The sequence below is a fragment of the Schistocerca piceifrons genome, chromosome 7, assembly GCF_021461385.2.
Source record: "Schistocerca piceifrons isolate TAMUIC-IGC-003096 chromosome 7, iqSchPice1.1, whole genome shotgun sequence".
Lineage (NCBI taxonomy): Eukaryota > Metazoa > Arthropoda > Insecta > Orthoptera > Acrididae > Schistocerca > Schistocerca piceifrons.
The window spans coordinates 190,176,106-190,192,809 of record NC_060144.1 but is presented as its reverse complement, the minus strand read 5'-3'; the positions used below and the strand labels follow the sequence as shown (position 1 = coordinate 190,192,809).

Genomic DNA, 16,704 nt, shown 5'->3' with positions numbered 1-16,704 from the left:
CGGTCTCGTCCCCGCACAACACACGACTACGTAACCGCACTGACTGGTGGTGCAGCATCTCATGCCCTGGATTCCTCCCGCCGATAATTATTTATTGTTCACATTTCCTCCCTCTTTAAAAAAGCTTCTGGCTAGAGAAGCCGGAGACAGCAGTCTGTGTGTGTGTGTGTGTGTGTGTGTGTGTGAGCGCGCGCGTTCGTTCGTTCGTTCGTTCGCTTTCGTTCCTTGCTGAGGAAGGCTGTGGCTGAAAACTTATGTGAACACACTTTTCATCGTACCTGCATGTTGTTCAGCCTGTGTAGCAATCTGTCCGCTACGCAGTATAGTTATTGCCTCATGAAGTATGTTGTAAATAATCCACTCTTTTAACAAGAACAACGTTGTTCATAATTAAAGAACGCAAAAATTAGAGTCATGACGCCACATTAAGTCTGTCCATAGGACAAACAGGGCTTCACAATGGTAACTAAGTTTTGATCACTTACCCATTGCTGTAAAATGCCCGACCGACAGCAGACTTCAATTTGAAGCTCAACAGAAAACGTTTCTTTTAGACAACTACTCCTATTCCGCAAAAACATATTATTCCAGAGTGCCCGCCGGCCGCGGTGGCCGAGCGGTTCCTGGCGCTTCAGTCCGGAACCGCGCGACTGCTACGATCGCAGGTTCGAATCCTGCGTCGGTCATGGATGTGTGTGATGTCCTTAGGTTAGTTAGGTTTAAGTAGTTCTAAGTTCAAGGGGACTGATGACCTCAGAAGTTGGGTCCCATAGTGCTCAGAGCCATTTGCACAATTTTTTGCATAGGCAGTTCTGTTTCTTTGCCAATAATATCTCACTTTGTTGACATGCACAAGATACGATAGCAAGGCTTGCTACTTCCCTCCATGTGCACAAAGAACGCGTAGATACTTTTTTTGCAAACGCAAACATTAAAAATGTTGCACGAGTTGAAGCTGAAAAAGTAACGAACAAGAAGCAGTAGCAATAAGCAAACAAGCGTTGGTTTTGAGTTCCAGCTTCATTTGATATCGATACAAACAAAGTAAAAGCGGAATTAAATGCATTACGAAAGCATCCTTTACACATCACATCGTTCTCTTCTTGGTTATTCAAAACGTATTAACAAAAAAAAGTTACAAGAACGAGGACAAATGTGTCGTATTACTAGAGCAAATACGCATGCCAGAACAGAAAAACGTTCGACATTGACTTCCTTACACTCTGTTATTCGTATAAGCACTGTAATTTTAGAATTTCAAAGAGCTGTTGCGAGCACACGACAGAAATAATGAAGAAGCAATCGTAAACAGCAGTCGTGAATGTTTTGGGCTGTTTAAGACGGCGGTAGGCCCCGCCCACTACGGCTTCATAACAACGTACAGCGTAAGTGCATAGCGTCGTCTCCTTTCGTTTTTTACCTGCATGTCCGCGCTGCAACTTTCATTAATCTCAGCGCATTGATCAGTTATTCTCGATTAAATCCAAATCTGGTTTTTAAGATTTGTTATCACTATTTTCACATTCTGCAGGATTAATTAGAGTACTTTTCACTGATAGGAAACTCATAACTCCTTTCCTTTCAAAAAGTATTAAATGGCTTATTGTTTATCGCAGTGTACTACACGCACAATGTATTAAAAAAACTTAGTCAAGTCCTTATATAGCCACACTGCCTACTGCAGCTTCACTGGTGCTCGATCCGACGCCATAAGTAAACTGAAGTACCAAAGAAGCTGGTATAGGCGTGCGTATTCAAATACAGAGATATGTAAACAGGCAGAATACGACGCTTCGGCCGGCAACGCCCATATATGACAAGTGTCTGGCGCAGTTGTTAGATCTGTTACTGCTGCTACAATGGCAGGTTATCAAGATTAAAGTGAGTTTGAACGTGGTGTTATAGTCAGCACACGAGCAATGGGACACAGCATCTCCGAGTTGAAGTGGGGATTTTCCCGTACGACCTTTTCACAATTGTACCGTGAATATCAGGAATCCGGTAAAACATCCAGCGGCCGGAAAAAGATCCTGCAAGAACGGGACCAACGACGACTGAAGAGAATCGTTCAATGTGACAGAAGTACAACCATCCCGCAAACTGCTGTCGATTTCACTGATGAGCCATCAACAAGTGTTAGCGTTCGAACCATTCAACGAAACATCATCGATATGGGCTTTCAGAGCCGAAGGCTCGCTCATGTACCCTTGATGACAGCACGACACAGAGCTTTAAGCCTCGTCTGGGGCCGTCAACACCAACATTGGACTGTTGATGACTGGAAACATGTTGCCTGGTCGCACGAGTCTCGTTTCAAATTGTATCGAGCGGATGGACGTGTACGAGTATGGAGACAACCTCATGAATCCATGGACCCTGCATGTCAGCAGTGGACTGTTCAAGCTGGTGGAGGCTCTGTAATGATGTGGGACGTGTGCAGTTGGAGTGATATGGAACTCCTGATATGTCTAGATACGACTCTTGACAGGTGACAGGTACGTAAGCATCCTCTCTGATCACCTGCATGCATTCATGTCCACTGTGCATTCCGACGAACTTGGACAATTCCAACAGGTCAATGTGACACCCCACACGTCCAGAATTGCTACAGAGTGGCCTCAGGAAAACTCTTCTGGCCATCAAACTCCCCAGACCTGAACATTATTGAGCATATCTGGGATGACTTTGAACGTACTGTTCAGAAGAGATCTCGACCCTCTCGTACTCTTACGGATTTATGGACAGCCTTGCAGGATTCATGGTGTCAGTTCCCTCCAGCACTACTTCAGACATTAGCCGAGTCCATGCCACGTAGTGTTGCGGCACTTCAGCGTGCTCGCTGGGACCCTAGACTATATTAGGCACGTGTACCATTTTCTTTGGCTTTTCAGTGTGTTTTATGACTGAATTTCCTGCTCAATTTTTTGCAAGAAAGCCAGATATTATTTTAAACAATTTCTTAAATCCCCCGAGTCGTTATGTCTTTTAACCTTTTGTCAAAACTTATACCTTTTCCTTCTTTTTGAAGAGACAGGCCAACGTATTTTTTTTGTTTTACTTCAAATACAGCACTTACTGCGTCCTCTCCTATGTATCAGAAAGATTGTTTTCGGATGGTTTTTGATTTATTGAGGTGTTCAGTTTCCAGGGGCAACGTTCGACAGCATGCGTGGTCCTGTGCCGCTGGTTAAAAACATTCCACATTTCAGTATACTAAGATTTTCCATTCGCTGATTGACCACATAGTCTGCGAATTTCTCCGTTACAACCACGCTTCATCAACACTTTGGTGGAAAATGTGCCACTGCAGTTCGCATCCAGCAAAACAATCGGATTTCTTTTCTATGCTTTTATTCCTCTGTTAATCCCAATTCTTGTATTTTCCTTCGTTTCTTCTTCTTTGTTTCCTATCAAAGTGTATTAGCGCTCTGTTCGTCCATGTGGTGTTGATCTTCATCACAGCTTTGTGCTCCCTAATGATGTCTCGGCACCTAACTCTACATCTTCCTCTTCCTCTTTCGTTCCACCAATTATTCTGCGGAATGCTATTTTAGGTAGTCTATTTTTCGTCATTCTTGCTATATGGCCTGTCTCGTTCAATCACCTCTTCTTTAGCACCTCGACGATGTTATGTTGTTTGTACAGCTATCATAATTCTTCATTTTATTTTTATCCTCCATTCCACATTGTTTTCATCACATACCTGTCCAAAAATTCTTCTTTTTCTTTCGAATATTAACAGTTTTTTTTCATCTTTCTTTCTGAGCTAGAGCGATCAAATATCTTCAAAGTGAATCCGTCGACAGCCAAGGGTGCATCACTTTGGATTTTCTTACTCATGACCACATATTCTGTCTTCTTTTCAATAACATGTAATCCTGTTTCCTCAGTTATTTTGCATTATTCTGATATATTCTGCTTTAGAACTACTTATCAGTGTTACGTCATCTGTGCAGTCAAGGCTAGTAAAGTTCACCTGTATATTTGAATCCCTTGTGGATTAGTTTTACTAACTTCTCTACCGATTAAATAAAATAGGTGAAATGGTGTTCCCTTGTCTCATTTCAATAAACGCGATAAAATTTTCAGTTTTTCCTATAGGTGTCTGCATACTACGTAGTTCCATCTATACAGATTTTAAATAAACTGATTAACTTTGACGGTATTTCAAACTCCCTCATTATAATTAGGGGTGTCCGTCAGTGTATGCTATCATAGGCTTTTTTGAAATCTGAAAATATGTGGGCAAATGCATTGAATGCGCACACCATCTCAGTTATTTGTCTTAGAGTGAATAAATGATCTAATGTGGATCTACTTCTGCGGAAACTACTTTGTCTTCAGTTATTGTAGTCACCTGTTCATTAGGTACATGCAAAGGATTTTACAAGTGACATCCAGTAAAGAAATTTCTCTGTAGTAATCGCAAACAAGGTGATAATTCTTCTTAAATACGGGGCATATAATTGCTGTTCCAAATTGTTTCTATTAAAGACAGTAGTTCTCATTCCAGCTGCGGTCGTCCGTTCTTTAACAGCTCAGAGTATATCTGGTCTTCACAACAAGCCTTGTTATTCTTTAATTTCTTTATTGCTTGCTGTATTTAATTTACCGATAGGGTGCTGACTCTGACGTCACCTGTACCAGGTTCTTCAGATTTAAAGCAAACTGTATGCTTTGTGTTTGAATTACTTCGAACAACTGTCAGATGTCTCGTCTATGAGAACAGATTCATTTTCACGCATAATTTTTTCCTCTTCTTCACAACCGAAAACCAGGATCAGGCCTAACGTGAATTTTCAAAAACTATTGACTTCACTTAATTTCTAAATGTCTTCGAACACTTGAATCACCGAACTAGTACCAGGGTTCTGGATCGTCCCAGTAGCTTCCTTTCTTGCTTAGCACGTTGCAGTCGTGGAGCTCTAAGCACTATGGGACTTAACATCTGAGGTCATTAAGTCCCTTAGACTTAGAACTACTTAAACCTAACTGACCCAAGGACATCACACACATCCATGCCCGAGGCAGGATTCGAACCTGTGACCGTAGCAGCAGCACAGTTCCGGACTGAAGCGCCTAGAACCACTCGGCCACAGCGGCCGGCTCTTGATATTCCTCTTTGGAAAACAAGCACTGTCTTTTCGTCGTGGACTTTCGCTGTAGTTAGGCATTCGTTTATTACTCTGCGCATCTGTTTTGTCAGGTGGACAAGAAGGTAATTGTTCAGCCATGATTGTGCCATTCGTACTCTCATTTTCTGGTGCATCCGTTAGCGATGAGTGTCTTCAGAAGACACATGGCTTCCCTTTCGTTGTTATAATTATTTCAATTACAGTGTATAGAACTCAAGTACGTTAGACCTACGAAACTATATGGAAACGAAGGTTGTCGGTAAGGGCAGTTACTGCCTGACTCACCGTGACAACACATCCACTGCTGGTGAACGACTGGCGTTAATCAGCAATGGGCGAGGCTCTGGTCGGAAGTCCCATGGTACCTGCGACAGAAGGATCTGAAGCATCATGGTCGGAAAGTTGACGTAGCCACGACCCCGTACCAGTTGAACAAAATCTACAGCAGTGGTTCCTAGCCTTACTAAGAGTGTAATAAGATACTAGGTAGTACAAACCCCCCTCTACCCTAACACTCCACCGCCAGTAACTTAAGAATAAAAAAAGAATTTACCTTTTTATTTTTAAAATGACGGAAGAGAAATGATATTTAGTTTTGTAGCTGATTTATTAAATCAGTCAGTGAGACAGTTGGTACAGCTTATTTGCAACAACGTTTTTCTGTATAATGATGAAGCAATTGTCAGTGCATAGCGAGTACTACCTACAGCTCCTTCTCAGAAAAGAGCTCTAACTATCCACATAGAGGGTAAAGACTGCTTCTGCACCACTTCTCTACCATCCGACATTCGCTACACCCATACCCAGCACTCCTGTCTAGAATGATCAAAGGTAAAATATGTGCACTATACCTGTTGTTCACAAATCCCTCGTTACTTCTGAACTGACAGAAGTTGAAGACTTCAGGCTGTCAGTAATTTGCGTTAGACCACTGTCACTGATAATTAATAATAATAAAATCTGTGAAGAAGCAGTTACAGAAAGAACAAAACAGTGGAAGAAATGGAAATGTTCTGGGAAGCCTGAACACCTTGATGCATTTAGTATGCAAAGGAAAGAAACAGCAAGAATAATAAATAGTGCTAAAAGATGTTTTGAGAAATCACAACTTCTTGACATGCAAAACAACTTTGTAAAAAAGAACTCCCGGAGTTTCTATCAGATGTTTAAAAGTCATCTAAAGGGCTACCAAGCTTCACAGATGAAAATGGTAAAGTAGGCCTAATCAACAGATAGAATTGTGAAATACTGAGAAAGTACTTTGAAAAATTATTGAACTGTGAAGAACCAAACTGTAAGCTAGAATTTCCAGATCTCCATGAAAATGCAGAAGCTGATCCACCACCTACAGCTGAAGAAATTAAAAAAAGCAATAAGTTCCCTGAAAAACAACAAAGCCAGTGGAGAAGACTGAATTACAGCTGAACTTATTAAATAGTCTTAACCAAAAATTGTAAGTAACCTTCAACTCATGTTTGAAGAAATATGGGAAACTGAAAAGATACCAGAAGACTGAAAAGTGGCTCTCATCCATCACTTGCATAAGAAAGATGGTAAGCAAAATGTAAATAACTACAAAGGTATATCTTTGTTGCCAGTGGTTATAAAATATTTTCAACAATACTGCTAAACAAGGTAGAAGCAACACTTGATAGCCAATTGGAAGAATATCAGAGTGGATTTAGAAAGGGCAAATCTTGCTCAGGACAGATGTTCAGCTAGAAAGCCCATAATTCGTCACAGACTTACAAACTCCAAAGATATATTTGTAACAATTACAGATTTTAAAATGGCATTTGACTCAGTTGGTAGGGAAACACTAGATAAAGTGATCAGTGAATTTGGCATCAAATCTAAATTAGCAAACCTTATTCGTGAAACGTTCACAGACACCAAATCAAAAGTAAAGTTTCAGGGTAAAATATCAAAGGAATTCAACATAAAAACAGGTGTAAGGCAAGGTGATGTCCTGTCTCCACTCCTCTTTAACTGCGTACTAGAGAAATTAGTAAGAGAATGGAAACAAAAACTAAAAGAAGAGAAGCTATCACCAATCAGACTGGGGACTAAAAACAAAGGCATTGCAATTCACTGTTTAGCATTTACAAATGATTTTGCCATTCTTTCTGAAGACCTAACAAATGCTAGAATACAAATCAATCTCTTAGAACAAATAGCCAACAAAGCACGTTTAAGAATGTCAGTAGAAAAAAACAAAATTTATGACAAACATAAAAAACGCTCCGGAATCCCTAGCAACAGATTTCAGATAAAGAGAGTAAATAAATTTAAATATTTGGGAGAAATTATCCAAGAAAATCGCTTAGAAAAATTGGCTATAGAAGAAAGAGTACCGACAATGGAGAGAGCTTATGGAATAACTAGGAGTGTCTACAACAAAAGGTGTCTCTCTAAAAATTTGAAGATACAGTACTACCACACAGTAGTAAAACCAGAATGTCTTTATGCAAGTGAATGTTTAGCACTGAACTACAAATTACACATACTTGAAGTTCTAGAAAGAAAAATCATTCGAAAAATACCTGGACCACCAAAAAATACAGAAGTATGGAAATTAAGAAGCAATGAAGAAGTTTATCATAACATAGAAAACATAAATGAAACACTACGAAAGAGAGGACTGCTATTTTTTGGACACTTATACAGAATGAACAGCAACAGGTTAACCAAACAAATTTTTAAATATCTTTGGGACAAGAAGTCAACAGTAGCCTGGATTCAAGAAGTTGGGAAAGATTTGGAAAGAAACAACATAAGTGAAAAAGATTCAACAGAAAGAGAGATTTTCGAGAGGAAAGCGTTAAAAATGGAAGGATTCCAAGGCAAGAGGGAGAAGAAGACAGGGGCAAAAAGAACAACAAAGAAGGAAGCGTGGTCCATAGATGATCCAAACGAAGAAAGAAGAAGAAATAATAATGTGTCCTACAGCTGTGTAGTAGCAATGGCATAGTTTGTAGCATTGTGTTGTCAATTGCGAAATGAATAATGAAGCAATTTATGATCCGTTGTGGGAACTACCTGCAACTAGGAGAAAGGATTTTCATGAGATATTTAAGCATGTGGGCGTAAAACTGGTGTACTGCCGGTCCAACGGGGGCACTAATATTTGGGCGAACAGACATGTCACCATCGTCAGGTGCGCTGACGCACTGAGCTATTGAGGATCCCGCCCCCATTGTCTAAGGGACACGGGCGGGCTGCTTGAAGGCTTGCATCGCCCTTTTCAGCCTTTTGCTGTGCAAGGACGATTGCCATTAATCAGTATTAATGAAGTTAAGGTTACAGTTTTTGAGGCGAATGATTTATCTGTGTTTGTGTAAGTCTGTGGTGTTAGATTTGTTTTGAGTGTGTTTTGTTGGTGATGTTCTCTTAGACTATTACTTAAACTAGTTCTGAAATGGAGAAAAGTGCTAAAACTAACAAATAAGTCTGATGCGTGAGATTGAGGAATAATTGTATAAATTAAACATTAATTAAACAAATAAAGTAATAGTAATTTTTATTGGTGTGTATGTATATTTTCGCTGTGACAGGGGATACAATTTCTTCCTCTTGTAATTCACAATTTTATGCTGTTTTATACTGGTCAGCCATTGATGGGAAATGAGGGTAATTTTAGTCAATTCACAATTTTTTGGCTGTTTCATTGACACTCGATTCTACACCAAGTCGTCCTGTCACCATAGGGAGGTAATAGTAGTGGGCAATTACAAAGTCTTGATCTCTGCTAGGTTGTATGGCTAACTTAACTCTAAGTGTGTGTGCGTGTCGTTGTTAGTTGTTCTGCCTTTGGTCCAAGTGAGGGGGTAGTGGTATCTCTCAGGTTAAGGATTCCATAACGGAGGCAAGGTCTGGGTATTCTTTGCAAGTGTTGTGGGGTATTGTGGACGCTGGTTGAATATGTTTTATAATGGGTCATCTGTTTGCTCATTGTGTTGTTGTCAGGATGTGTTCCATGTCTGGGCTTTTGGTTAGTATGTGTCTTCTGTAATTTGCTCAAGTTCAGTCAGTCCGGTTTGCAGCGGCTTCACAACAGTGAAGTCACGTACGTCGTCACTGGATGTTAGCCTCGGCAGTCTGGAGATGCTGCTTAACACTAAGAATCGTATTTCGTCAGAGTAAAGTCGTTCCGCTACAGGTTTATGTATACCCCTGAAGCGGCTCCGGCATATTCTATCACGAGTCTAATGTACGTCTTCTATGTGTGATTTGCGGTTTGGCCGTCGTATCCGTGAAATAGTCTTTGGACTCGTCTGATTATGCTTTGTCCATTTCTTGTCTTGTTCAGTAATATGGTAGGTGCGTATACCAGATTAGGTATTTGTCTAAGTGGACACACAGGCACCTAGTAGCATCATTAAGTCTCAGTGATGAGTCCCAGAGCATCAGCTGTAACTCATCTGCGTTTTGTTGTTGTTTTTTTTGTTGTTGTTTTTTAGCCGCATGTCTGATTTGTTTTGCACGGGTTTGACCGGATTCTCCACCTATCCATCAAGTTCTCAAGTCGTTGTAGGTAGTTCTGTGTGGTTGAGTTCTTTACACCAATAGGCGGTGTCATCAGCGTATACTCCAACTGTTTCTAAGGGTATTGCTCCTGAGGGCGCGTGGCTGACTTACACTATGTGTACGAAAGTGTCCGGACACCTGACTGAAAATGACTTACAAATTCGTGGCGCCCACCATCGGTAATGCTGGAATTCACTTTCGCAGTCATACCTTCAGTCAGGTGCTGGAAGGTTTCTTGATAAATGGCAGTCCATTCCTTCACGGAGTGCTGTACTGAGAAGTGGTATCGATGTGAGGCCTGCCACGAAGTCAGCATTCCAAAACATCGCACAGGTGTTTCATAGAATTCAGGTCAGGACTCTATGCAGGCCAGTCCATTACAGGGATGTTATTTTCGTGCAACCACTCCACCACAGTCCGTACATTATGAACAGGTGCTCGATCATGTGGAAAGAAGTAGTCGCCATTCCCGAATTGCTCTTCAACAGTGGGAAGCAAGAAGGTGATTGAAACATCAATGTAGGCTTGTACTGTGATAGTCGCACGTAAAACAACAAGGAGTGCAAGCCCCTTCCATGAAAAACACAACTACACCATAACACCAACGCCATCAAATTGTTGGCACTACACATGCTGGCAGATGACGTTCACCGGTCGTTCGCCATTGCCACACCCTGCCATGGGATCGCCACATTGTGTACCGTGATTAATCACTTCTCACAACGTTTTTGCACTGTTCAGTTGTCCAATGTTTACGCTCCTTACACCAAGCGAGGCGTCGTTTGCCATTTACCGTCGTGATGTGTGGCCTATGAGCAGCCGCTCGACCACGAAATCCAAGTTTCATCACCTTCCGCCTAACTGTCATAGTGCTTGCAGTGGATCCCGATGCAGTTTGGAATTCCTGTGTGATTGTTTGAATAGATTGTCTATTACACATTACGACCCTCTTCAACTGTCGGCGGCCTCTGTCAGTCGACAGACAAGGTCGGCCTGTACGCTTTTGTGCTTTACGTGTCTCTTCACGTTTCCACTTCACTATCAGATCGGAAACAGTGGACCTAGGGATGTTTAGAAGTGTGGAAATCTCGCGTACAGACGTATGAACCAAGTGACACCCAATCACCTGATCACGTTCGAAGTCCGTGAGTTCCGCGGAGCGCCCCATTCTGCTCTCACGATGTCTAATAGCTACTGGAGTCGTTGATATGGAGTACCTGGCAGTAGGTGGCAGCACAATGCACCTAATATGAAAAATGTGTTTTTTTTTGGGGGGGGGGGGGTTGGGTTCGGATACTTTTGAACACATAGTGTATATCCCCTCCCACCGCAAGCTGCTCTCTCCGTAGTCCACGCCCGAAGGCGCGCATCGGCAGTCGCCGTGACGCTTCCGTCGATGTGTATGGTATCGTCGATGTTGCTCTGTCCGCCCAGGTCGCCAGATCATTATTTTGGTGGCTGACTGTCTTCTTAATTAGACCCGTCCTGGTTCCAAAGCCTTGCTGACATTATAGTCGCAGTCCCGATTGATAAGTTTGTCCTTAGTGCGAATTTCGATAGCTTCTCTAGCCACACTATCCCTCGTTGTCCGCGGTCTTGGTAGCAGTGCTGAAAAACTAGAACTGGTAGTTCTTTTGAAAGTTCACTAGAGTCCCAAATTGTTGTCCTTTTAAGGCATTTTTCATTTCAGAAAAAGGAAGCCACAAGGACTATAGTATTGGTTAAAAACAGTATTGGCTGCAATTTTAGTTTTTTTATTTTTCAACAACGCTCCCTGATTAATTATGCTTACTACCTGAGCCCCCATCTTATTCTGTTACTTGCTCCTGTAAACGGGAACGCTTTATGCAGATCTTGGTGTCACGCACGTCCATCTAGCTAACTTTTTACTTAGTTTAACGAAGGCGATGTTGGCCTGATATATTCGACGATGCTCTTTTGGCTACACTGACAAAAGGATTCTTGTAAGAAATACCAAATTAAGATAACCTGAAGATGCCTAAATAAGGCGAAACGCGGCTTTGAAAAATAATAAAAAATAAATTAAAAAAACTAAAATTGCAACTAAGTCTCTTTTAACCAATACTGTTAAGCACTGGTTTGCTGTATGCCACATATGGATTGGAAGAATTTCACAAGGACTATCCTCAGGTACGGGGGCTTTGGAAGAACAGTATGTCTTTTGAGGTAAAAAATTCTGTGATGGAAGTCGCCATGTGACATGGGGCATTGTTGTCATGCAGCATCACTTGTCTGCAGTACCGGCTTTCACTCGATTCACCCTTTACCTTCGCTTTTCAAGGACGTCTTTGTAAAACAATTGGTTGGCAGTTTGACCCGGAGTAGCAGTATCACGCACACATTCGACGTTTTCGTCGGTTTTTCAAGTTGAAGGTCTCCCTGTGCGAGGTTCGTCTTCAAATGTTCTCGGCCTTGAAAAAATTATTTGTGCCAGCGAAAAACTTGTGCTCTCTGTTAGGAATGGCTCCCTAGGGGTGGTTCAACTTTACAGCGATCGTAGTCGCTGTTTCCCTAAGCTTAACACAAAACTTAGAGGCATAATGTTGCTTTAAATTACGCTGTTCCATTTTCCTAACACACAACTTCACAGATGCCGCTCTCAAAAAACACATGACGGCTATACGGAACTGAAATTCAGACTGAGCATCTGGAAAGGACGAACACAGCAGTTCACACAAATCGAACAACACAGCGTTGTCGTAGCGTTGTTAGTCTCATTACTTTTCTCACACATCTCGTGTATGACATACTGGCCTTCCGCAAACCAGGGTCATCTCTGACACTCTCCAATAACGCCCGTGTTTTATTGATTTTATTGAGCGGGCAAAAGAGTGTCTTACGCAGTGCTTTTTCCGTATACACCCAACTTTTAACCTGTGATTTAATCACTTAAATATGTTTCCTAGACGAATGTTTCCCAAAATTTCATTATTGTACCGGGTGATCAAAAAGTCTGTATAAATTTGAAAACTTAATAAACCGTGGAATAATGTAGATAGAGAGGTAAAAATTGACACACATGCTTGGAATGACATGGGGTTTTATTAGGATGGTGCTCCACCCCATATTGCTAGACGCGTGAAAGATCCCTTGCGCGCGTCGTTTGGTGGTGATTGTGCGCTCAGCCGCCACTTTCGTCATGCTTGGCCTCCCAAGTCCCCAGACCTCAGTCCGTGCGATTGGCTTTGTTACCTGAAGTCGCAAGTGTATCGTGATCGACCGACATCTCTAGGGATGCTGAAAGACAACATCCGACGCCAATGCCTCACCACAACTCCGGACATGCTTTACAGTGCTGTTCACAACATTATTCATCGGCCGACATCTCTAGGGATGCCGAAAGACAACATCCGACGCCAATGCCTCACCATAACTCCGGACGTGCTTTACAGTGCTGTTCACATTATTATACCTCGACTGCAGCTATTGTTGAGGAATGATGGTGGACATATTGAGCATTTCCTATAAAGAACATCATTGCTTTGTCTTACTTTGTTATGCTAATTATTGCTATTCTGATCAAATGAAGCGCCATCTGTCGGACATTTTTTGAATTTTTGTATTTTTTTGGTTCTAATAAAACCCCATGTCATTGCAAGCATGTGTGTCAATTTGTACCTCTCCATCTAAGTTATTCCGTGATTTATTCAGTTTTCAAATTTGTACCGACTTTTTGATAACCCGATATATTATTTTTAATGGTTTTTTTGTCAGTGTATACAATCATGATCTTATAAAAATAATTTAGATTCGTGACTTTTTCTGACACACAATATAACATATTTGGTTTTACTCCTCAAAAAACCTCATTTTACCCCTCTGTGGGTAATGGCGCCGCATTAGGGACCCACTGAGCTACAGCGCTCCAAAACAGCGAGCGACCTTTTTTGAAGGAGTGGCCATTATTTTTTCGGATAAGGTCATGAGACATTTGGTTGTGGTGGTGTTGGCAGGCCCTGGAGCTGGTGGTGCTGTCGCGGCTGCAGTGGCGAGCCTCCGCGGTGACGGCCGTGGACGTGCTGGAGCAGCTGGTGCACCGCCTGCCCTGGGCAGCCGCGCTGCGCCGGCACGCGCTCTCCGTGGCCGCCCTCTGCTGCACCGGTCAGTCTGCGCCGTGCATCACAGCGCTCGCCTACACTGTTCCGTCAGGAAAGCAAAACGAGGATAATGGAATGTAGCCGAATTAAGTCGGGTGATGCTGAGGGAATTGGTTTAGGAAATGAGACGCTTAAAGTAGTAAAGGAGTTTTGCTATTTGGGGAGCAAAATAATTGATGATGGTCGAAGTAGAGAGGATATAAAATGTAGACTGGCAATGGCAAGGAAAGCGTTTCTGAAGAAGAAAAATTTGTTAACATCGAGTATAGATTTGTCAGGAAGTCGTTTCTGAAAGTATTTGTATGGGAATGAAACGTGGACTATAAATAGTTTGGACAAAAAGAGAATAGAAGCTTTCGAAATGTGGTGCTACAGAAGAATGCTGAAGATTAGATGGGTAGACCACATAATTAATGAGGAGGTATTGAATAGAAATTGGGGAGAAGAGGGGTTTGTGGCACAACTTGGCTAGAAGAAGGGATCGGTTGGTAAAACATGTTCTGAGGCATCGAGGGATCACAAATTTAGCATTGGAGGGCAGCGTGGAGGGTAAAAACCGTAGAGGGAGACCAAGAGACGAATACACTAAACAGATTCAGAAGGATGTAGGTCGCAGTAGGTGCTGGGAGAAGAAGAAGCTTGCACTGGATAGAGTAGCATGGAGAGCTGCATCAAACCAGTCTCAGGACTGAAGACCACAACAACAACAACAACAGGAGTGTCACAAACACCGCATAACGTGAACGATAACCGGAAATCTGCGATTTTTGGGGCAGTAACATGAAATTGGCGGTTCTTATGAGATATCGCGACGTTTGGCTTTTTTCTACATTCCCGTATAAAAGTGTTGTAAATCTGAAGGGGACAGTTTACTTTACAGTTTCAGAATGCTGAAATTGGCTTGTGACTCTCGTCACTTCTGGGAGTTCAGTATGATCTTAAAATAACATGTAATTTCGTGCGTAAATAATTGTGACTGTAGATGTGACGTCATACGAACTACATTCCAGTAACAGTCGGCGAGGTGACATTTCGTGACACTTGTACACAACCTATCGTATAAAACTGTCGCGTTTTTAGACACATTTACTACAGTGCATCAGTTAAACTAGATGTTTTCATAGTATACAAGTACAAATATGAGAAACACCAAATACGAGGGTCACTCCAAAAGAAATGTACACTATTTGTTTTGAAATCCATCTTTTATTCTACATGTTTGAAAGCTTTACAGTGTGTAGATACATCCTTTAGGAACAATATTTTCATTTCCCCCACATAATTTCCATCCCTCTCAACTGCCTTACGCCATCTTGGGACCAGCGCCCGTATACCCGCACGGTAAAATTCTGGACCAACCTGTCGTAGCCATTGTTTGGCAGCGTACAAAAGGGAGTCATCATCTTCAAACCTTGTTCTACGAAAAGAGTCTTTCAGTTTCCCAAAGAGATGATAGTCACATGGAGCCAGGTCAGGACTGTAAGGCGGGTGTTTCAGTGTTGTCCATCCGAGTTTTGTGATCGCTTCAATGGTTTTTGACTAACATGTTGCCGTGCATTGTCGTGCAACAGCAAAACATCCTGCTTTTGCCGATGTCGTCGAACACGACTCAGTCGAGCTTGAAGTTTCTTCAGTGTCGTCACATATACATCAGAGTTTATGGTGGTTCCACTTAGCATGATATCCACAAGCAAGGGTCCTTCGGAATCGAAAAACACCGTAGCCGTAACTTTTCCTGCAGAAGGTGTGGTTTTGAATTTTTTTTTTTTTTCTTGGGTGAATTTGCATGATGCCACACCATTGATTGCCTCTCCGGCTCTGGTGAAAAATGATGGAGCCGTATTTCAGCACCTGTCACAATTCTTCAAAGAAATTCATCTCCACCATTCTCGTACTGTTCCAAAAGTTCGCTGCATACCGTTTTTCTTGTTTCTTTGTGAGCCACTGTCAACATCCTGGGAACCCACCTGACTCAAACCTTTTTTAACGCCAACACTTTTAGTATTCTGCAAACACTTCCTTCCCCTGTCCCAATGTAGCGTGACAATTCGTTCACTGTGATGCGTCTGTCAGCAATCACCAATTTGTTAACACTCTGCACATTGTCTAGAGTGTGGGCAGTACGAGGCCTGCCGATGCGAGGACAATCCTCAATATTGCCGTGTCCGCTTTCATCACGTAACCTGCTTGCCCACCGACTAACTGTACTGCGATCGACAGCAGTATCTCCGTACACCTTTTTCAGCCTCTTGTGGATGTTTCCCACTGTCTCGTTTTCACAGCACAGGAATTCTATGACTGCACGTTGCTTCTGACGAACGTCAAGTGTAGCAGATATTTTGAATACATGCTGTGACGGCGCAACTCACGGGAACAGGTTGAACTAAGTTTGAAAGCAAGCGGGAAGGGTGTATCTACACACTGTAAGACCTTCACACAAGCAGAATTAAAACTGTATTTTTACAAAAATTGTGTGCATTTCTTTTGGAGTGACCCTCGTAAACACTTCATTTTCCCGAACACGTAAATCAACATGGCGTCTGATACTTTTCAACATGTAACATATCCCGTAGCCAGATAAATTAGGCCGGTCGCGGTGGTCTAGCGGTTCTAGGCGCTCAGTCCGGAACCGCGCGACTGCTACGGTCGCAGGTTCGAATCCTGCCTCGGGCATGGATGTGTGTGGTGTCCTTAGGTTAGTTAGGTTTAAGTAGTTCTAAGTACTAGGGGACTGATGACCACAGATGTTAAGTCCCATAGTGCTCAGAGCCATTTGAACCATTTTGAACCAGATAAATTAGGAAGTCACATGTGTATTACAAGAGCTGCAGTGGTAGAGGAAATGACTGAATAATTACAAAATGAGAAATGTTTTGAATAAGACTCCCAACGTAGCTAATTCCACAGAATTCGCAGTTGGATAG

General features: G+C 42.2%; 1 protein-coding gene across 1 annotated transcript in view; it reads left to right on the top strand.

The window, feature by feature from the left end:
• LOC124805545 (G1/S-specific cyclin-D2-like) overlaps positions 1 to 16,704 on the top strand; it is a 180,378-nt gene that overhangs the window by 78,120 nt on the left and 85,554 nt on the right. The window contains exon 3 of the mRNA XM_047266112.1: positions 13,637 to 13,784. Coding sequence (XP_047122068.1) covers positions 13,637 to 13,784 — 148 coding nt within the window. The remainder of the gene's footprint in view (positions 1 to 13,636; positions 13,785 to 16,704) is intronic.